At 41.0% G+C, this 23292-nt stretch overlaps 1 protein-coding gene across 2 annotated transcripts in view; it reads left to right on the top strand.

The window, feature by feature from the left end:
- Positions 1–23292, top strand: part of AP2B1 (adaptor related protein complex 2 subunit beta 1) — a 122252-nt gene that overhangs the window by 52962 nt on the left and 45998 nt on the right. Inside the window, exons 13-16 of one of the 2 annotated variants that reach the window (XM_036766614.1) lie at positions 2157–2416; positions 7333–7525; positions 21095–21136; positions 22084–22230. In XM_036766614.1, coding sequence (XP_036622509.1) covers positions 2157–2416; positions 7333–7525; positions 21095–21136; positions 22084–22230 — 642 coding nt within the window. The remainder of the gene's footprint in view (positions 1–2156; positions 2417–7332; positions 7526–21094; positions 21137–22083; positions 22231–23292) is intronic. The other variant, XM_036766615.1, reaches the window with a different exon arrangement.

Genomic DNA, 23292 nt, shown 5'->3' on the forward strand with positions numbered 1-23292 from the left:
GAAGGAGTCACTCCTGTGAGCGAGGGGGTTCAGTTTCCCTGCTTTGGTGTTTATCTGCAGGAGGCTGTTCTTCCCGGGGCTCTCGAGCTCCTGGTGTGGGGGGAGGGGTTACCAGTTTGACCCACCTGGCATCTGCTGCATCCTGTCTGTCTCTCAGTGTTGAGTTATTGAGCTGCTTGCCATAACTGTCACCTCCGTGATCCTGTGAAACTCGACATTCCTTATACTCTTATGATAATGTCATATCTGTTCCTTTTTCTTTCTGCTTCATTCTTCCTGGACCTCGTCTGTACTGTCACCTCTCATCACCCCATTCCTCCCCGTTTTCTCAATCGATCTCCTTGTCTTCTGGCCTCCTTGACCTCACCGTTCCCTCAGCCACCATCTTATCTCTTAGAGCCCAAGCTCCAGAAGACTTACCTGTCCTTGTTGCCTCCCTTCTCTTACCTCCTTCTCACTTCTCAGTCCCTGGCTTCGAATCCCACCACTCCACAGAAACTCTTTTCTTCCAGGTTACCATGAATCCATTAAGTTCTCAATACTCTGGCTTTTTATTAGTATTTACTGCTAGGCATATACTTCAAAGAATTTTTTGATAAAAAGAAAGCCTTCACATAAGCCAAAATCTTTACAGCAACACCTTGTGCAGCAGCAGCAAAATAGATGCCCTCAGTTGTGGAATAGCTAAACCCATGAGAGTGCAGAGTGCTGAAAAACATAGGAAAACTTAGGTCAACTCATGAAAAGTGATGTGAACAGGGCAGGAAAACAACGTAGAAGATGACTGTGACGTTGGAGATGGAAACAATATTGACCACGCAACAATCCAAATGAAACGTTGAGAGATTATAAGGTGCCTCTGGCTCCACAAGTGTGCCAAAGTGCATGTGAAGTCAGATTTTTCTTTTTGCTCTGTTGGTCAGTTTTGCAGAATTTTTTTTCTTCTCCACCCCCCCCCTTTTTTTTTTTTTTTGAAAAAAATTCTTTGTTACAAGAGGTGGCTCTTTGGGAGGAAGAAGGGTAAAGTTACAATAGGAAATCTAGGTGATGTAAAGACAAAAGATACCAATAAAATATTTTTTTAAAAAAAAGTCATTAATGATTCTTTAAGGGAACAGTCAAGACTCAGATGGTGGGGATAGAAGCAGGATTGCAAGCATTTGAGAAGATGGGGAAGGAAGTGGGGCTTTGGGACCTCTTCTGCACTGGGATGTATGTTGCTGTATGTTCAGACTTTGGAAGATCATGTGTGAATATTTGCCCTCAAATTCTGTGTCCCTTCCCCTCCCTGTAACTTAGTTCATGTGTCTGCTCCTTGTAATTTTCTAGACTTCCTTTATCTCAGGTGTCAGACATATCTGGTGGTCCATGTCCCCACCTTTTTTTCTCTAACTTCCAGATTTCTGGTTTGCTGCTTCAAATTCTTCTTCAGTCTAGGAAACCACAACTAGCTTTGTTCAAATCTTCAAAAATAGACTCTTAAGTCAGGACCAGAGGGACTCTTCCATGAAGGACAAAAACTTCAGAGGCTAGACTGGGACATTGTATTTCCGTGCTTCCTTCATGGTTCAAATAGTTGAGTTTGGATGAGTGACTTCCAAGGTGAGCTACAGGGGGCTTGTGCCTTAGGTCACATGAGTTAATGTTTCAAGTGCTTCTAACACTAAACTACATGGCTTCTCACAAGATGAAAATTTTGGGAGATCTTTGCATAAATCTCAACCCCAAGTTAAATGATTTTACTCTAAAACAAAAAGTGCTTTTAAAAAAATCAGTACCTGAAATTGCAGGTCAAGATTGACCTGGGTTGGCAGAAACTGAGAAGGAAACATTCTTTAGGTGGATATTTAAGTAAAAGACATATAGGAGCTGTTGTAAAACTTGCTTAATTGTTTGGCCTTGTATTTTTAAGTCTTCTAAGCCTTATCTAGAGTTCTGATAGTTTTACACTGAGTTTTTGGAGTTTTTCTTTGTTTTAGTGTTTCTTTTAATTTTTGAATGACATTTTTCAGTTTTATTCCTTGCTGAGTTAGAAGACATAAGATGACCCTCTTTAAAAAGCTATGTTTCATATATACACCAAGCATCGTAAGATGAAGAAGTTTGGGTTTCTCTATGCAGGTAAAATCCAAAAGAACTCCTTGCTTTTTCTGTAGGATTCTGATAACCCTGACCTTCGAGACCGGGGCTATATCTACTGGCGCCTTCTTTCCACGGATCCTGTGACAGCCAAGGAAGTAGTTTTATCCGAAAAACCCCTGATCTCTGAGGAGACAGACCTGATTGAGCCTACCCTCTTGGACGAGCTCATCTGTCACATCGGTTCTTTGGCCTCTGTATATCATAAGCCTCCCAATGCTTTTGTTGAGGGGAGCCATGGAATCCACCGAAAACATTTGCCCATTCATCATGGGAGGTAAGCACCTTGGAGAAAGATCCAGCTGAGTGGGGTAGGGTTTACCCTGCCAGAGGGGGAGTCTCCTGGGAAAGAAGTCCCTCTGCTGGCTGCTAGTGATGGTGGTGAACCCAGTGCTCTTATTCTCTTGTGGGTCAGAATTTATGGCCTGGGTCCAGGCCCAGGGAACTTGTAGTTACTGATAGAATTTTGATGTCAAAGAGCAAGCTTATTGCTGAATACCAGATGCTTGGGCAAATTCGGTTCGTTATCGGGGTTGATAGCTGGGAGAGTTAGATGAAAAATAGAACTTTATAAAATGTATTACATTTCAGTTCCCTGCTGTGGGGATGTTTTAGAAATAAAAAACGAGATGTTAAGGCAGTTGCAAGTAACATTTCTAAACTGTCAGCCTAGTAAGACGTTTCCATTATCTGTTTTGGTATCAGCCGTGGAAAAGATTGGTCCAGAGTGATGGAAATCCCTCTCTTGTGGTTATTTTCAGAGAGCTAGATTTCCCTCTTTAATAATAAAACAGTTATAGCAAGAGCTGTCTTTAGGGAGAGGTGGATCTTGTCTGACTAAAAACTAGATTATTTCCTGACCACCCTTCTACAAAAAGTCAAATTAAGTGAAATGGGTTGGCTTCATTTATCATCACTCAGCTGGTTGTGTGTGTAAGACCTTTTTATTCCTGTAACAACACTTGAAAATGCCAGGTATGATTATTTTAGCGTTGCCTCTTTTGTGATCATTGAAATTTGGGGTACTGCCCTATCAAACTGACATCCAAGGTTTGCCTGCTAGGAATTAAAACTATTTTTTGTAACATCCCTTGAGCTGGGCCATTTCAAACAAAAAGACTAGCCCTGAGGTGAAAGAATGTTGGGGATGAGGGAGTGCTGAATGATAAATGAGAGACCACCAAGTTTCGTTCTAGTTATCCAGTACTGTTAACACCTCAGTTATCCTTATAGCATCCCTTCATGGTAGTTAGCTATCAGGGAGAGTTTGTTTTACTAAAACAAAATGAAGCTCAGCTCTGAGATGCATTTGCCTGTTGTCCCAGGGCAGAGATGGAGCAGGGCTAAGGAGTGTTGGCCTGCAGTCTTGGCCTGGCCTCATTTCCCTCTTGTGACTGTAGCCAGGCCACAGTTTTCGTGATTAGAGTAGATCAGTAGTGGCCAATCAGGTGACCTTTCTTCAGAGAGCTCTCTCTCTCTCTCTCTCTCTCTCTATAGCAGACTGTGTAGACGGAGATTCTGACCAGGGACTGGGGTTCTGGTGGGGCATGGTGGCCTTTCCTTTCTACCTCCATATCTCTGTCTGTGGGTAGCATTTTGCTTTTATGAATGATGTGTCTAAAGAAGCCATTAAAATTCATAAGGCTTTTCTAAAAATGTTACATGGGAGGTAAAATATGGAAATTCATTGCTTTGTTGTTGACAACAAAAGGAGCAGACATTCTTTTAATGAAAATGATGATGTGACCCTTAATATGAACTTTTTAAACCCCTTCTGACAGAAGTGAAGTGGCATTATTTCCAGGAGTCCAAGCTCCCTGAGTATAGGGGATGCCTCACTTTGGCATTTGATCCCCAGTGCCAGACCCTTATTTGGGGGGGGGGGTGTCTGGACCTGTGGTTTCCTTGGTGTAGGAAACTTCCCTCCACTGAGTCAGCAGCTGACTGGCCCTTCAGAGAGGTACCCAGGGCCCTAAGGCTAAAGGGCCTTGGCCAAGGTCACTTGCATAGTTGTAAGCCTGGAACCCAGGTTATGCTGCCCTAGAGCTTGGTTTATTTGGGGTACACTGATTTGCTAAGTAAGCTGTCCCTATGCTTACTCCAAAGTACCAAAGGAGAAATGGGTAGCCTGTTTCACCCTTAACTTTATGATATATGCAACCTTCAGGGATTCCAGGTCTCTTCTTTTTCTGAGTGGCTGTTAGATATAAAGGGGAAAACTATAAGGAAATTTTCTTTGGGACACAAGGAAAGAAATAAAACCAATCATTAAACTTTTCAAGGAAACCTTTTTTTAAAGACCTTTTTTTGATTGGGGTCTCTGAATTGGTTGTTTGATGATTTATTATATGATCCCCTCCCTGGTATCATTTTTGAGTTGCTGCTGCCACTCGTGCCAGCTTTTATTAACAAGGAATTTAGTTGGCACAAAAAGATTCCTCTTTAAAACACACACACACACACACACACACACACACACACACACACACACACAGCTAATGGAATGCTTTTAGAAGTATTGCTGACACTAGTGTTAATTTGCAGTTTGAGGTTAGTAAGTATTATTGTATACAACATGAAATGAAACTTGCTATTCTGTCTTTTCTAATGGTTTAAAACACCTTCATTACTAGATAGGTTGTATCTTGGGTGGAATTCTTATTTTTTTAAATTAAATAGTCCATTTAATCTTGGTTGCTACTTGAGTAGAATAAGAGACCAGTTGTTGAGTGTATCTTACACTTTTCTGCCAGAGTGTGGGGTTGAGGTGGTAAATATTTGTCTAATGTAGGAACACCTCAGCATTTTGAAAGATTCCTTTATGGTTAACCTTACTGTTACTTCCCATGAGCTGTTGATAAAAATCCAATTCTTGTCTATTAAGAGAGAGAGAGAAAGTATGTGTGTGTGTGCGTGCCTGTGGGCGCGCAGTTTCTTAAAAGAAGTTTTTGTATCTGCAAGTGGTTCCTTCCCTGGACCTGCTTGTTCTGAGCTTTCCATTTCAGATCTGCAGGATTTGTGTATACTCTCTTTCTTGTTACTTGGTCTGCTTGCTACTTGTTGATGTTGCTAACTCATATAATCGTACACATTACTCAGTGGCAGATAGGGCCTTGGGTATCAGGTGTGGATGTGGTGGAATCTTGGGGGGCTCCTGGCCAGTTTTCTTTTCCTTTCACCACCCTGCTGTACTTGACACTGATTACCTTCTTGAAGTTTGAGGCTTCTTTGGCTTCCATGACTGGGTTCTCATTTACTCTTGTTGGATTGATTTTTTGTACCCTTTATGACTGTTCTTTATCCTTTCCTACCACCTGCCCATTAACTTTGGGTGTGCTGTCAAAGCCCTTTGTTCCTTCTCTTTTGATTACTTGATCTCTTAGCAGAATTTAGCAATTCTTATGTTTTCCATTGTTACATATATAAAATCTATTGACTAGTTTGTTTCTCTAGCTCAGATCTTTCTCTTCCCTTTCTTCCTAAATGGGTATGGAACCATTACTAAAAAGTTAAGCTTGAAACCCCACCCCACCCTTTTTGTTTTACCATTAGTAGTGCCACTGCTTTCCTGGTGCTTCTGTCATTTTCTTCCTTTCTCTCTCTCTTTTTTAAAGTATATCTTTAAAAAATTGTGTCGATAACCTTTTTGACACCATGGTTTTTTCTCAAAATTATGCTCTGCTTCCCCAACTATCTCGTATTAAAGAAAAGCAAATAAACGCAACGCAAACAGTTACTGTGTGTGTCAGCATCTGCAGTATTCTGCATCTGGAGTCTCTGTCTCTCTTCCTTCCTCTCAGAGGAGGAAGATGTTTCAGCATCTGTTCTTTGGGAGTAGTACTGACCATTGCATCTGATCTGAATTTAACTGCCTTTTTGTTTTTCATTTACATTATGGTAGTGATTATATAGATTATTTTCTTGGTTCTTTTTCACTGCATCAGTTGATATAAGACTGACTTGTGATTCTCTGAATTCCCTTATTTGCCTTTTCTGCTCTCAGTCATTTCAGTTCTTCTCTCTACATTTTTTCCTCCTCTTCTCTCTACATTTCTCTCACCCCCATCTCATCCATTACTAAATTCTGTCAATTCTACTTCTTCAGTATTCTTTGGACCTATCTCTTCCTTTTGGATTTCCACAACTACTCCTAGTTCTGGACTTCATCGCCTCACTTTCACCTGAGGTATTCTAGCAGCTAATGTCTCGGCCTTCATTTTCTTCATGTGCATTCATTCTACAATTGGCTGCTTCCATATATTTTCATTATATCATTCAAGTATTCAGGAACCTACAATGACTTATCATTGCCTATAACATCAAATCCAAACTGCCCAGACTTGTGTTCCAGGCTCTTCACAGAATCTTTTCCCTTTTTTCCTCTGTTTTCCTTCAAGGCCTTTTTCATCTCATCACCTTCATTTCTCATCATGTGGCCCCAAAAAGGGCTTAAGTTATTTTTGGGGGAGCAAGTGCCAAAATATTATAGGACCTCCTCAATGAGATTAGTCAAAAGGAATCTTCTAATAATCCAGCTAGGAAAAATGAAATAAATGAAAAGTTGTCTCATGAGAGAAAGTTCTTATGCTCAGTGTGTGGCATATGGTTGTCAGGCCAGGCTGTCGAATGGCTGTATCAGTACATACATCCAAGATAAACATTGTAGGTAATGAGTTAGGCCCAGAATTGAATTGAGGGAAGAGAGTTGACTGGATGGCCCTTAGGAACTTTCAGAGGGCTTTAAACTGATCCCTGGCAAAGAATCCATTGTTTTTATTAAGGATATTTTCTAGGTAATGCTGTCTTGGGAAGAGGGTGGGATCATGGAACACCATAATTTCAAAGCAACAGAATTGCAGGTGACCCAGAAGTCAAGAAGACAGAAATGTCTCCTCGTTCTTTGTCTCAAAATCTGTTTCATGAGAGAACTAAAATCAAGTGATGAGGGTCATGTTGTCTGGTCAGTCAAAAGTTATTGGACACTTGTGGGTGGAGTCACATCAAAGACAACAAGAAACCTGGGAGACAACGCAAACAATGTTTGAAGAAGTGGGTTTAAATTGAGAATATCTATTCACATCTGTTGTGTTTTTTTAATGTAGTATATCTGTTAGTCATCTTATTTGTTTTTTAAAATTATGTTCTAGATGGAACCAACTTTGTCATATTCTCCTTTTCTCTCCACTCTTACAGCACTGATGCTGGAGACAGTCCTGTTGGCACCACCACCACAACCAATCTGGAACAGCCTCAAGTCATCCCCTCTCAGGGTGACCTGCTGGGTGACCTTCTGAACCTCGACTTGGGTCCTCCTGTCAATGTGCCGCAGGTTTCCTCTATGCAGATGGGGGCCGTGGACCTCTTAGGAGGAGGGTTGGACAGTTTGGTAAGCCACTTTCCCTCTCTTTTCTTTGGTCGTGTGTAGTCCTTGCTTTGTTAACAAGATCTTGGACTATGCTTTTCTGTGTGAGCAGTGGTCTGGACAGCTCCCTCCTAAGCAGTACTGTTCTTTGATGGAAGATAGGGAAAATTATCCTAATCAGTCACAGACTGTTATTCTTTGGCTTGGGATGTTTCTGCAGATCTATGGGATGGATTATCTTACCTTGCTTCAAAATAGCACTTTGGTGTTCAGGAATTTGTTGCTTCTAGATTTGAATGCTGCTGGAGTTGGTTAGAGGGGAAATTGCTTGGCTACTTTCCATTTTCTTTTTTCTCCCTTCTGGTCCTGCTTCCAATTAAATTAGCTTCCAGGATTCTGATACTAAAAGGCTTATTATGGTCAGCAGTAAACAACACCACCTTTGGGTTGAGGAGTCAAAAGTAGCTCAGGTTGTATAGTTGAAGAGAAATAAGACCAGTTAGGGAGGGATCTCACCTTGAGAGAAAGGTGGAGTAATATAAGGGCACATCAGTGGCTTCCTGGCATAGACCGAAAGTAGCTCTTGGCAGCCGGACACTTGGAGCAAATCATATTTGTTTGCAAATATGATGTTTTGTCCATTTGATTCATTTCCCAACATTAGAAATTTAAAGATACATGTCCCCAAAATAAGTGTGTGTTTTCAGAGACCTGTAACTAAGATCATGGTTCTCTGTGGCATCTACACTGGACTCACTTTTCTCTTCCACTGGAAGCAGTAGGATGTCTTGAAATTAATGCCAATGTAGTGAATATTTTTGCTTTCTGACAGGTAGAATAAGGAAAGAGGCCTGCACAATGGCAGTGAGACAATCTAATGTTTAGGCACTGCTCCCAAAGACTGCCCTGACCAGGCTCTGGCTCCAGATGGTAGTTATACAAACACACAAGCAATTTCATGTGTTTTTTGGGGACTACATTTTAACTTTCTGCATAGAATTTTAAGAGAATTCACTAGTAGCCCTTGTGAATAATCCCATAAAAGGCAAAACAAGCTCAGCTCCACATGGTCACTCCTGCAGTATAACCTATAACCAGATTCCTCCTCTGTGTTGCATAGTCAGTCACCTTTTAGTTTTACTAAATAGCTTTTAGTAGGGTCATTAAATAGGATAGAAGCAAACTTTTTTCAAAAGGTGACAACATGCCCCTTTTTATGCCCCCAAGAAAATGTATTCGATTGACAGTTATCCTAGACTGTGCCTCATATACCACAACTTGTTGAGTCATTCCCCAGTTGATGGGCATCCCCTCAATTTCTAGTTCTTTGTCACCACAAAGCTGCTATAAATATTTAGGAACATATTCACCTTGGGAAACAGACCTAGAAGTGGTATTGCTGGGTTATAGGGTATGCGCTTTTTTATAGCCCTTTGGGCGTAGTTCCAAATTGCTCTCCAGAACATTTGGGTCAGTTCATAACTCCACCAACAATGCAGTAGTGTTCCAATTTTCCCACATCCTCTCCAGCATTTATAATTTTCCTGTTTTGTCATGTTAGCCAATCTGACAGGTGAGATATGGTATCTAAGAGTTGTTTTGATTTGCATTTCTCTAATCAGTAGTGATTTCGAGCATTTTTTACAGGCCTATAGATAGCTTTAATTTCTTCCTCTGAAAACTGCCTGTTCATATCCTTTGACCATTTCTCAATTGGGGAATGACTTGTATTCTTATAAATTTGACTCAGTTCCCTGTATATTTTAGAGATGGGGCCTTTATCAGAGACAATGGTTATAAAAATTCTTTCCCCTTTTGTTCTTCCAAGTGAATTTTGTTATTATTTTTTCTAGCTTGGTGAAATAATTTTTTGGCACTTTAATTGGAATGGCATTAAAATAAGTAGATTAGGCAGAATTGGCATTTTTATTATATTGGCTCTGCCTACCTATGAACAATTAATATTTCTCCAGTTATTTAAATTTGACTCATTTGCATAAAACATGTTTTATAATTATGTTCTTGTAGTTCTTGGATTCATTTTGGCAGGTATACTCCCAGATTATTTAATGCTATCTATGGTTATTTTAAATGAGGCATCTCTTTCTATTTCTCTTTGCAGGGTTTTTTGGTGATATATAGAAATGCTGATGATTTGTGTGGGCTTATTTTATCTCCTACTACTTTGCTTAAATTATTAATTGTTTTACCTAGCTTTTTAGTTGAATCTCTAGGATATTCCAAGTATATCATCATATCATCTGCAAAAAGAGATAGTTTTATTGCATCATTGCCCATCTGATTCCTTCACTTTCTTTTTCTTCTCTTATTGTTATTGCTAGCATTTCTAATACGATATTGAATGATAGTGGTGACGATAGGCATCCTTCTTTCACTCCTGATGGGAAGGTTTCTAGCTTATCTTCTTTACAAATAATAAAGATTTAAGTAGCTACAATGCCACATTCAAACAGCTCCTAGGAAGCATCTGCTCAATTTCTTTATTTTGTAAATACAATAGTGAGACTCTGCACTTGAGCTTTTCCTGATTTTGTGGCAAACTGGCAGCTTTAGAAGTGTTCTTATGTAATTTCCATTGGTTTCTCACCATTGACAAAAAGACAAGTTGAAATGAACAGAGTATGGGATAATCCCTCCTTACTTCATTGTGTATGTCCTGGACATGCTTGATCGTTGTCTAGGTTTTTAGAGAACGCAAGTAAGACATAAACTTGACCGCATAGGGCTGTCGGCAGCAAGATGTACACGTTTGTGTGGAAGCAGGAGATGGTGCAGTTTAAAGTTCCCATTGCCCTTGTGCAGATGTCTTTTTGTAAAAGTTATCTCTGATGTAGAAAAGAAGAATGTTCATTGTGGCCAACATTGCCTTGTGTAAGCATTAGGAGTTTTAACAATTTATTCTGACCTAAACGCCAAAGCAATGAGCATTTCCCTCGACACAGTTGAACACAAAAAGAGGATTGTATATGAAACCATGAATCTCCATTCCTTGCTGCTTGCTTTAAAAAAAAAGTATACTACATGTTACTTTCCAGGCTGCCTTACTTGTCTGTGTTTCCTTCTGAACCCTCTTCCATTCTCCTCCAGGCATCAAAAAAAAAGTTTCAGTGACATTTTTTACATCATTATTGTTGCTGCTCCTTTCCCCTATTAAAAACTGAGAGATAAGAAAAGGACCCTTGTAATAAATAACTGTAGTCAAGCAAAACAAGTGCACAAAGCAGCCGTGTCTCTTCCTGTTCCTTGAGTCCATCTAGTCTCACCAGCAGGTGGGTAACACGTTTCATGATAGATCCTCTGGACATCTGGCTTTGATCAGAGTCCTTTTGTCTTTGGAAGTTGTTTTTCCTTAAAAAAGTATCGTATTAAAAATTGTTCTTTCTGCTTCTGCTCAATTTACTGTTCAGCAACTTTCTCCCACTAGCCAGGGTTTGACCTTGATACTTTAAGTGATGTTCTTTAACTTAGTCCTGACTGTTGGCTGAATTGAAGTGTTAATTCATTGACCCAGTTTGGAAAGGAACCTGCTACAACTTCAGGACTGAGGAATGGTCATCACTTTACACATTCGGCTTCTAACTGAAGTTTACTCATAGGATGGTGCACTTCTAATGAAGTGCTCTGTATGACCAATTTGACCCTTGACTTTGGCTTTTGAATAAAACTCCAAACTTGGAGTGAAGGCATGTTAAGGATGCTTTTTGGCAGCAGTGACTTCTGCATAACATGCATTTTCTTGTAAGCTTGTCTCCCTGTGACATGTATGTTGGGCTACATGGGGCAGATACAAGTGGTATTTTGCTGGCCTCTTGTTTTCTTTTGTTCTTTTCTCTCTAGAATCCTTTTTTATCAGTTTTTTATAAGAGAGTCAGAATGTACATACATTTAATGTTCAGTTGACATTGAAAGGCTTAGATGTTATTTTATTTTTCTCCAAGGGAATAATTCTGTCTTATGCCTTGGAGCACTTTTTATCCATTCCAACTTCCTCCTGTGTATAAGGTACTGAACTTGATGCCATGGTATTACAAAGAAGAAGACACCATGATCCCTGCCCCCACAAAACTTGAGTCTATATAGGTGAGATCCCATGCACACAGTATAATGTGAACGTGGGATAAGAAATTAGGAGTACGATGCTCTAAAAATAAGTGCTGTTGGTTTGGTCGGTCCTTCGAAAGAGGCATGGGAAGCTGTGGGATAGAGTGCATAGGGGTTCAAAGGGTCTAGGGACCGGGGTCATGGTTTCCCTAAGGTAGGCAGCTCCTAGTCAGTATCTTCCTTGAGCAAGGCAGATTGGTGCTTGCTTTGCACCGTCTCCTCCTGGAGGTGAGTTAAGAGGTGAGGAGAGATTGGGCTGGAACAGGGCATTCTTACCTGCCTGGAAAGATGATATAGATGAGTACCATTTGAGGTGTTTTGAGTTTAAGGATCCAGTAGAATATCCAAGTTAATTTATCTAGGAGATACTTTGAAGTGCAGATACAGCTTGAGAGTTAGGTCAACTAAGCATTTATCTAGCACTGATTATATGCCAGGCACTGGAAATACAGAGCCAAAAATAAGAAAAAAATCCCTACTTTCTAAGAGCTTATGCAGAGGTGGGGAATAAAGAGATGAATGACTCTAAATGGAAGTTTGGGGAGAAACCTCCCCTCTCCCTTCCATTTAGAGGGTTCTGATGAGCAACGAAAACCAAAGCTGATGTGATCTGCCAGACGATAAAGATCCTGATGGGTTAATACAGAAGTCCAAGGAGTGTAGCAGGATGGCAAACAAAGAGGTGGCTAGCCTGAGAGCCAAGTTGCGACCCATTTGTAAGGTCAGAAACATTCCTATTCTATCGTAGAAGCTACAAGAAGCCACTGGGTTTATTGAGTCATACACTGCCCTAACCGAGCTTATAATGTTAACAGGTCAATTGAGACACAGCAATCCATGTGGATGTATGCACTCATACACATAAGATGTCAAAGTGTGATAAGAAATGAGGAGTATTCTCTATAAACACATGATCTTGCTGTGAATCTCAACAGTATGTACAGGTGTGGGCAAACTGGACAGTCTGTTTTTCTACAGTGGTTTTTGCCTTTATAAAAAAAAAGTTTTATTGTATTGAAAAATGGAGAAACCGTTCTTAGTTCTCTGACCCCCATTTAGAAAGGCAGCAGTTGGCTGACCCTGGTCTAGACAGTCAGGCCCACCCCCTCACTTTCCTCCTCCGTAGGGCCCCTTCTTTCCTCTGCTGCCTCCTGGATCCCACATCTTTTTGCCTTCCCCACCCCCCCATCAGCGTCTAGGCCTCTTAAGGACAGGAACTGGGTCCTTTGTTACTTAGAAGTTTTGGCTCTTGCATTGCCAGTCCAGCTACCAAAACCACTTTACCTTTGTCTTGTTCCAGTATATTTGCTTGCATATTTTTATATTTCTGCTTCTTGTATACCAATGTAGGATAGAAAAAGCATATGATATAGTATTAGCTCAGTGCCGGGCACATAGTAGGCACTATACAGATAACTTACTCCCTCCCCTCCCTTCTCCTTCCCTAACAAGAGTAGAAGGTTGTTCTTTCCGTTGGATGCTATTCATTTTTTCTCCTCATTTCCCTTTTCTTTCTTTCTTTTTATTTTTTGAGGCAGTCTGTGTTGAACGACTTGCCTAGGGTCACTCAGCTAGTAAGTGTCTGAGGATGGATTTAACTGCCCCTTTGCTCCTTATTTCTACCACTTGCCTTGTGGTTTTGGGGGAGAATTTCTTTTCATTTGTTACCTGTACCTCATTCTCCTTAGTATCTGCCTTTCTCACTGCCTCCAATCCAGTACTAATGATATTTATCCTTCTTAGAAACCACTGAGATGTAGCTCATTTAAGACTGACTGCTTTTCTGGGATGTGGAAAATAAGATAGCCCCTCTGTCACAATAGGAACTAAATTAATGCTGAATTTTACTACATTCTTTCATCGTGACTGCTGGAGCCCCTTCTCCCCCTTCCCCCTCCTCCTTTATTTATCTCTAAGCTTAATGATTTGGCTTGAGATGTAGATCGATTATTTAACTTGAAATGATTGATTTGTTGCACTGATGTTGGTACAACGTTAATGCTTAGTGTTGCTAAAGTTGGTTTTTTTAAAACTGTGTTCAATATGCGTTTGTAACTGAACTGTTGATCATTGTCTGGAGACTGATTATTCCCAGTAATGTGACTTTTTTCACAACTGGTCCTGACTCCTTACAGGTCCTTCTGGTTTGTTATGGCATAGGAAGTGACATGATGTTTGGGTTCACCATCTTAGCTTTTTTTTTTTGGAACATGTACGACACAGAGTCTGACATCCATGGAGCTCTCTAAAGTTATACTTAAATTGCTGGAATTTGTGACCTTTACTTTCAAGCCATCAGGCAAGGCTTTGGCTAAGTCTTAGCCTTTTATTCGTTAAAGAGCCCATGCATTATTCCATTTGGATTATTGATGTTATTAAAATGGAAAGGCAGCATTACTCAGAGTACTCTTTTTATTCCAGAGAGGGAAGGGCCTTAACTTCAGAGGAATCTGCTTAGTATGCAGGGAAATAAAAGTCCTAGGTGGGTAAGAGGTGACTGCTGACTTCTCGGTGTGTCCACCGTCGGTTTCCTGTGGGATCTTGCCTTCCAGGTATTTCTTAAGTGTTGCTCTTACTTTTAACCTCACCCGCCAAAAATTAAAACTTCACATTAACTTCAAATAATTTATTGATCTTTATTGTAAGGATTTTTATGCTAATTTGACAATTTATATAGCAGTCATTGCTAGCTCTAAAGATTATCTGTTTTAATGTCAGTGTTGTGTTTGGACCTTTGGCCAGTGGGATTCAACACTGTGCATTGTGGACTTGCTCACTCTTGTTGCCAGGGACTGGGATGGTTGAAGCCTCCACACATTTCTTATCTTGAAATACAGCATCACTTAAATTCATACTAGAGGCAAATTGGACTACTCTTATTAAATGTATCAAATAACTTTAATTTGGTCATCTTAGATGCCTTTTGGAAGAAGAAATGTGAAATATACACTCTGAAATCTGGTAGAAAAATGGGACCAAGCAGTGCTTGCTTTGGCTCTGGGGGTGGCACTGTCCTGCTGGAGATTCTCACCACCAGCTAAGCAGTGAATAGGCCCTCTTCCTTTATAATGGTAGTGTGAACGTGGATATGATGCTATAGGCCTACACTGGAAGATCTGTGAGTTAAACTTCAGTCCATTTTGTGACAAAATTCTTCAAGAAAGAGATCAGTTTTAAAATTTTCTCCTAAGGAACTAGCTTGCCAGTCTGTGAAAAGATTAGTTCGGGAGGCCCTATGTAACATTTATTTAGTATGTAATTATTGAGATGTATTTAGTACAGTTGAGTCTCGTTTTTTAGTAACCTATGAATAAATGAGAACAATGACACCACCCTGATGGCAGAAAATGAAGAAGAATTGAGCCTTTTGATGAGGTTTGTAAAACAGCAGAGTGTAAAAAAAAACAAAACAAAACCCAACCTAAGGTCATGGCAAACGGAGGGAGAAGTAGAAGCAGTGCCAGATTTTATGTTCTTGGGCTCAAAGATCACTGCAGATGGTGACTCCAGCCATGAAATTAAAAGATGCTCCTTGGAAGGAAAGCTATGGCAAATCTGAATAGCCTGCTAAAAGGCAGAAACATCACCTTGCCGACAGAGGTCCACAGAATCAAAGTTAGGCTTTTTCCAGTAGCAGTGTATGGCTGTGAGAGTTGGACTCTAAGGAAAGCTGAGTGCTGAAGAATTGATGCTTTCAGGTTGTGGTGCTGGAGAAGACTTTTGAGAGTCCTTTGGACAGCAGAGAGATCAAATTAGTAAATACTTAAAGAGATTAACTTAGCCTTTTCATTGGAAGGTCAAATATTGAAGCTGAAGCTAAACTACTTTGGCCACATGATGAAAAGACAGAACTCATTGGAAAAGACCTGAATGTTGGGAAAGATTGAAGACAAAAGGAGAAAGGGAGGGTAGAGGATGAGATGCATAGTTAGTGTCATGGAAGCAACAAGCATGAGGTTGGACAGACTTTGAGAGACAGTGGAGGATAGAAGGGTTTGACCTGGTCTGTGGGGTCAGGAAGCATTGGACATGATGGAGTGCACCTGATCGTCTTGTAGACATGTGTTTATTCTCACTGAATCAAGTTGTGTTTGATCATAATCCCCTTAAGCAATCACGTGGGTTGTGTTTTATAGTCTGTTAGGGATTAGGCAGATTACAGCTTGATAGCTGAAATACCCCGCCTTCCCTTAGGAGACACTGACCTTCCAAAATGAAAAAGGCATAGCAAAAAATCATACACTGTAATTTAAGAACTTAAACATTTATGATATACACAAGATTCTAATCTCAATTTTGTTGTTTTTGGTATGGTTGCACATACTATTTTAAAGAATAATTCTTTTCTGAGCCTAGGAACAAAGTTGTCTTAACATGTCATGTCAATTTAGGTTATACTTGGGCTTCTCATCTGGTAGAATTCTGCCCAGGAGCAGTGTCTGAGCTTGAGACATTCAAAAACAAACCTGGGTTCCAGAGGAGGTTTTTAAAATCCCAGGTAGCAAATTCACAGTGCCCACCTAGCTAGGAAGATTATGCTCTGAGGTATCTAACCTGAATCTTTCATTATACTGGAAGGGTCTTCTTGTGTCTCTTCAGTCTGCTGATTTTCTTTAGAAAAATCTTTATCCTTTTGTTACTGTCAAACAGACTTGGGTCTGCTTCAGAATGTGCTCTAGTATCCTCTTCTCCCCTTATTTTCACTTTTGTGAGCATGCAGCAGTTCTTGGGGTGCTCGATGAGCAGCTTGTTTTTACTGTGTGCAGAGCCCTGCGCTCTCAGGCAGGACTTAGCCTCCAAGTGCTCTGCTTTAGCTCTCATAGAATGTATCAGAGACAGCTTTGCCTTAGAAATGACCATTAACTGCATAGCTGCCAGTGCCCTCCAGCCGTAACCCATGGAGCAAGTAATGGAGATGCTGGTAGGTAGTGAGTGCACCGTGACCCCAATTCCAGACTGTGTGGGTGAGAGAGACAGAGGGGATCTCAGCTGTAGTCGCTGGCACACAGCCCATTAACCTCCATGTTATGCCTTGGATGGAGCAGGAGTGGAGAAATTACGTCACTAGCAATTGAAGTGTGGAATATGATGTGAGAAGACCCAGGCCTTCCCTCTCACCCCCACTTAAATTTCTGCATTTGAAATGATTCGGTGCTTATTATTTGATCTCTTTTCTGTCCTTTTCCCTTTACTGAGTTGGCTACATTGGCATCGGCATTTTTTTTGGTGTGTGGCAAAATGGAAAAAAGCAGCTTTGGTAATAGGGCCCTGGAACAATCCAAAGTGGCTGCTACAGTGAATCAAGAGGATAAGTTTGTTGAGTTCAGTGGTGGCTAACGTGGCTTTTTTAAATCTCCTGTCTTCCTTGTCAGAAGGCTGTTTGACAGTATCAGCATGGTTAATTAAGGACCAGGACAGAAAGGTAGCTCTTGAGAGTGTCCTTGCCTTTGCTGTGTGCTGAGGTGTACTTGGTCGTTTTTTGTCCAGCTGATCACAGCATGGTGGAGAACAGTCCCTCAGCTTTGTTGCACTGTGGTGGACAGAGGCCAAATATAGCTATGTCTGAATAAGCCTTAAAAAAGATAGAGATTTTGGGGGGCTAGGGGTGGGAAGGGTTGGGAGGGGGCAGCTAGGTATTGTAGTGGATAGAGTGCCCAGCTTGGAGAGGAAGACTCATCTTCCTGAGTTCAAATCCAGCCTCAGACACTTACCTTGGGTAAGTCGCTTCACCCTGTTTGTCTAAGCTCCTCATCTGTAAAATGAGCTGGAGAAGGAAATGGTAAACCACCCCAGGATCTTTGCCAAGAAAACCTCAAATGGGGTCATCGAGAGTCAGACATTACTGAAAAAAGTGACTGAACGAGGGTTGGCAGCGTGAAAATGGGCCTGAGATTTCATTGATCTGGTGAACTTCTGTTAAGTAAGCTCCCTTCACCAAAGTGGATTTGCAGCAGTTAGAGAATTGCTCCAGGGATTAAATGGGGGGAGGGGGCCACAATTTAGTAACTGAAGAGGTGGGCCTGAGGTCAAGACCTCAGGGCTTTCAAGACTGGATATGCTGCTCTGCTTTTCCTTTTTGTTGCTGAACAAATAGCAGAAATGAGGGAGAGGGCAAGGTAGTGTTAAGTCTGAATCCTTCTCCATCTCATAACTAGGTAACCGAGGGCATATTCTTTCACCTTTTAGAGCCTAATGTTCCTCATTGTAAATGGTGCTAATTACACCTGTAGTATTGACCTAGCAGGTTGGTTGTGAAAAAGCCAATGAAGTATCATGTGGAAATTATTTTGAGATCTTTCAAGTGCTGCATAAATGTGAGCTGTTTTTCTTTTCTGCTCTGCTGCGTCCTGGGCTTTATCACCACAGGATCAAAGCTTGAGAGCCTAGTGGGGTTTTCTCTGCTAAACCAAGCAGAAATAAAACAATGATTGGAATTGCTCTTCAGCAACTTTGTTTTACAGCTAATATTGACAAACAGCATAGAGGGAGAATGTATTTAGTCTTCCTCCAACTGAGATATTAGCGTGATACTCATGGGTAAAAAGACCAACACCTTGGAAATGAAAATTGTCTGGGTGCCTGGCTTCCATGTAGCTAAGAACCAACAGAACCCAAAGAGCCCTTCCTCATTATTCATAAGCCAGCTTGCCCTCAAGTGTTTTCTTTTTCCTTATCTGTGAATACCAAAGCCATACAGAATCCTGTCTCTTTCTAGGTTATAGCTGCTAGCCTATGGGTGTGATGATAACATCTGGATAAATGAGATGGAATTTTTCTGAATCTCTCATGACTTTTGGTTTAGTCTTTTCTCTCTTCCATTAGGAGTTTCTCTCTGTTCTCACTTGACTGCCATAGAGACGTCTTTCATGTAGTAGTGAAAACAGTTGGAAAAACATTTCTTTCTCCAGAGATAACTGACAAACAGTTTTTAGTACCGATATATTTTATAAAAGCTTTTGGTTACCTTACTTGATAATATTACTTGATTAATTTGACCCGTCTATTTACCAGAAAACGAAGACCCACCAGAAGGCATGGAATTTTCCCAGTCTGTCGCTGGAGTGAGCGTCTGTGACAGTTTAATTAAGTTTTCTCCACCCTAGTCATCTTTATTACAATAATAGACTTTGATTGTATTGAGCCAGACTCTTTTTCAAGCTTTCCACGTGAAAGGTATTTAAGACCTTCCATCATTTGGCCCTTTTAAGCCTTATTTCTTTTACTATCTCATTCAGGTAACCTATCCTCTCCAAACAGAACTACCATTATTTCTCAAGCCAGCCCTGAGATTGTCCTCTTTCAGACGTTTTTAGGTTTATAGTGTTCCCTTTTCCTAGAATGCCCTTTTTTCTTCCCCTCTTTTCCCTCCCCACCCCCTTCTATTGTCCTAGCTTTTTCAGAATCTTCTAGGCTCAGTCAAGAAGCCATGTCTACAGGTAATCTTTTCTGGTTCTCTAGCCAAAATCAGTCTTTCCCTCTTTGGGATTCCAACAGCACTTTATTCTTTTTCTGGTGACTTCTAACACATTTTACTTGTAGTTAATTTATGCATTTGTTTTATTTTCCATCTCTTATTTAAAAACATGGTGCCCCACCCCTAATGCCCACTTAGTGCAGGACTGTACATGGCAGGGACTAATTTTTTTTTAAATGTTGAATTAATGGATTTTCATGCTTTCCAGGAAGCCCATCTTCAATGAGGTAGATGCTATTGCAGAACTTTAGAGAAAAATCCTCTATGAGAAAATCTTTCCCATAATCCCTCACCTGCTATTTTCACCTTTCAGTTTCTTAGTTTCTTGTCACTGATGACTCGCTTGAGTATGTGGTTTTGAAGTCTTGTACTGAAAGGGTTTTAAACTGTAACTGGGATTTCTGTCTCTCTGTTTTACGTTGAACATGCTTATTAATATAAGTTCATGGTACCTGTGGCATCCATGGACAATAGAAATCAACTGTCATAGGGACAACCATTATTTAGCACACATTGGTTTTAAATTCTATGTTCAGCCCGTCAGGTGAAGCTCCAAAGTGTCTTCTGTAAGATGCAAGGGGACATACAAAGTAAGTCTTGACAGGATGGTGGTTCCCCCCACTTCCACTGGCAGAAGGCAAAGGGTGCGCTGTTGTCCCATGGTGAGATCTGCATAGGTCAAGCAAAAGCCAAGGACAAGGTACTTTGATACTTCTGTGGGCCCGTGAGCTCGTTCATGTGGATAATTGGTCTCCCTGGCTTGGATTACAGCCCATTGATGCCTCTGTGGTCCTTGTTCATGAGCTTCCATAACTCCACTGTAGAGAATCTGTTGTACCTTTGGTATTTCATGCATAGAAGTGCAAACAGCCCTTGGATTATCCATTTTTTGTCCTTTGCTTTCACCCACCTCCTTTCCACAGGAGATGAATGAGTAAAAATCTTGGGAGATGGTAACCTACCTAGTAGAAAGGGGTAATGTTTAAGAAAAAGATGGGTTTTTAGTGTTTATTTGTTTGCACGCTGTACTGTTACAGACAACTCATGGCCAGTTTTTATCATGGCTAACTCTTTCCTTTATCCATGGCACCCTCAACTCAGAGTGGGAAACGGGTGAAAGGCTAATTAATGGGTCTGTCTCTTGCCAGTTCCTTGAATCCTTTCAAATCACAGGATTTCAGAGCTGGAAGGGAACTTAGAAGTCTTCTAGGATGATCTCCTTATTTTACAGATGAGAAAAAAGAAGCATAGGAAATTTCATGATTTTCCCAGGTTCACAGTCTGGTTATTTAGCAGCAAGGCCAGGACTTTAGTCTAGCTTCTCAGCTATTTGGCCCCCTGCCAAAAGAGCCATCTCTAGCAGATTCTCTTTTCAGAAGAATTTAAAAGGAGTTAGTAGGAAGGAGAGTTACGAAGTCGGGGTCCACAGGTGGCATGGTTTCTTCCTGTCCCAACTTTTTTCTCTTTAAGCATTTCGTTAAGTTTTAAGCCCCATATTTTTGGTTTGTGGCTGCTGGCACAGATCCAAAAATGCAATTTTCATTTTTATTTATGCCTCCTCTGCTTGTTTATTTATCAATTAAAAAGCTGTTCAAAAATGCCAAGGAGCAGGTGGCATAGATGAGGAAGGGTGGGGTTTGATTTTTTTTTTTTTAAAAGGACATTTGAAGCATATCAGTGTTTGGGGGACAGGATGTCTTGGGCTTTTGCAAACTCTTCTAAATCCTGTTTGAGTTTGTGCAAATACTGTTGTGGAAAGATTGGATCTGAAGTATCCCTGAGAGATCTCAGCTCCATCTTCCTTCTGTGGGTTTTTCTTAGATGTCCTTCCCAGGACATCATAGCCTAGACCTTCTTTGTCCCAGGGGAGACAAGTTATTAGACAGCATGTATTCCCCAACTGCTCAGTGGTCCAAACTGCAAATTCTGTTCTAGCTTCTAGTATATAGCTAAATGAACTCTACCTTTCTCTCCTCTCTCTCCTTTCTCTCTTTCAGCTTGGCAGTGACCTTGGCGGGGGCATTGGAGGAAGTCCGGCAGTAAGTGCCATCAATTTTTTTCACAGTGGGAAAATAGTGTCCCTTCCCTACCCCAATTTGATACAACTTTTTTTTTTTGGTCCACTAATTCTCTCAGAGCAGCCTTTGCTGTTGTCAAACATTGTGTGTGCAAACCAAGATGGCAGTGTTAGCAGAGTGAGAGAAGGTCATTTTGAGTTGTCAAGGTGATGCCCCACTCTCTGTTAGACTACATCCTCAGGGCTTGGAGTGTTGGTCTCTTCAGGAATTTCTCTGGCTTCCTGTCATTAATAGCTAAAAAGAAATTGAAACTCCTATCTTGGTTAGGAAATGCTCTATGCCCTGGTGTCATCTAGCATGAAACTGAGAAAGTGATCTGGACTCTGTAAGAGTGAGAGGTTCCTGAGAGAGTGTTTGAGAGAGAAAACACCCACCTTTCTGGGGGAGGGACCCCCTAAACGTTTATTCTTGGAATGGGAGTACAAGACATCACTAAAGAGATGGCCAGACCCCGAGATGGCCAGACCCCAGTGGAAATGGAGCTGCTGCCCTTCCTGCACCAGCAGGCCCTTCCCCTCCCATTTTATGATGCCCAGAGGCCTTTTGCAAAGAATCGTGGAAGCTAAAATTGGAAAGAAAAAAAAAATGAAGCCAACCTTGGGTCCCTGTGTCCTCATTCTGTACTTTTGTGCTCTCTCAAAAATAGCCTAGAGCATGCGTTCCTGTGAAAGTGAAGCCCTTTTGGGCGACAAAGCTCATTTGGTCTTGAAAAGAGAGAGAGTGTGTGGGTTAGTCTCCCCCATTGCTGGGATTGCTTCGTCTCACTAAGTGCTTCCTCATTGACTTACCAGTTATGCTGAAGTGTCTGTGATGTCCATCGGCCCTTGGTGAAGACTAGATATGTTCAGTTTGTACTATGATTCCTTTCCCTTTTCTTCTTGACTTAAATTGGTTTTTTTCCCCTGTAGGTGGGACAGTCCTTCATTCCATCTTCTGTGCCTGCAACTTTTGCTCCTTCACCTACTCCTGCTGTGGTTAGCAGTGGACTCAATGACCTCTTCGAACTCTCCACTGGGATAGGCCTGGCGCCTGGAGGATTTGTGGCTCCCAAAGCTGTAAGTCAAGAGAAAATCACAGTGGGACCTTCTCTCTGGATAGGACTTGGGCTCTTTGTGATTTTGGTGTTAGACCTGAGACTTTTGTCCCCTTGTTTCAAGGGGCAGGAGGAGATAGCAAGGCTCAAACTCACCAACCAGAGACCACTTCTGTTCTTGCCACATTAGCTGTTATTTATATTTGGTCCATGGGGCTTAAAATTTTAAGGAGGCAAACCCTTTTCCTTTACATGTACCATATCATTCAGTCTCCCAACCTTAAAGTCAGTCCAGGGGAAATGCTGTTCTCTGACTCTGAGAGTCATCAGTTATAAGAACTGAAAGGGACCTTGGACTTGATCTAATACAACCCTTATATTTTACTGATGAGAAAACTGAGAACCAGAGGGATCAGGACTTGCCCAGGGTCGGATGGGCAGCAAAAGGTCTACGTATGGCATCTTCTTCCCCTTAGTCCCATAATAAAATTTGTAACAGAATATATTTTTCCATTTTCTATCATTTGCTATTAGTGTAAAACAGATTTATTTTTGAACGTGGGGTTGTGTAAATTGTTAGACCTACCAAATAGAAAGTCTTTAAGAATTGGCCTAGTTATGGACTATTGTGTGGGGCCCAGTTTAATAACTTTGAAGACTGATCACCAGCTGAGCATAGAATGATGGATTTTTATTTACCACAGCAACTCATAAACACCATTGACTGTGGTATAGTGAAATTGCTGTCAGAGTGGACAAGGGAGTACTCTCACTGGAAGAATTACACGTTCTTGATGTAATAAAGTATAAACGTTTGTGGAATTAATAAGAACCTGAAAAATAAGGCCTTAGAAGCTCCTTTGGGGGTGGCAGTCCCTTCAAAATCTACAGGTGTATCACTAGGCCAGAGCTCCTAGTCTGACTGGGCTTGCCAAGCTTCATTGCCTTCTGGGGAACCATGCTGTCTTGCTTCTTATTGAATTGTTTGCTTATTTTTCTAGTTCCTTAAAGAGGATCTCAGGTTGTCCTATCCAGGAAATATATGCGTCGCATACATGGTCTGCTGTGTTGAATACTTTCTCTA

The sequence above is a fragment of the Trichosurus vulpecula genome, chromosome 7, assembly GCF_011100635.1.
Source record: "Trichosurus vulpecula isolate mTriVul1 chromosome 7, mTriVul1.pri, whole genome shotgun sequence".
NCBI lineage: Eukaryota > Metazoa > Chordata > Mammalia > Diprotodontia > Phalangeridae > Trichosurus > Trichosurus vulpecula.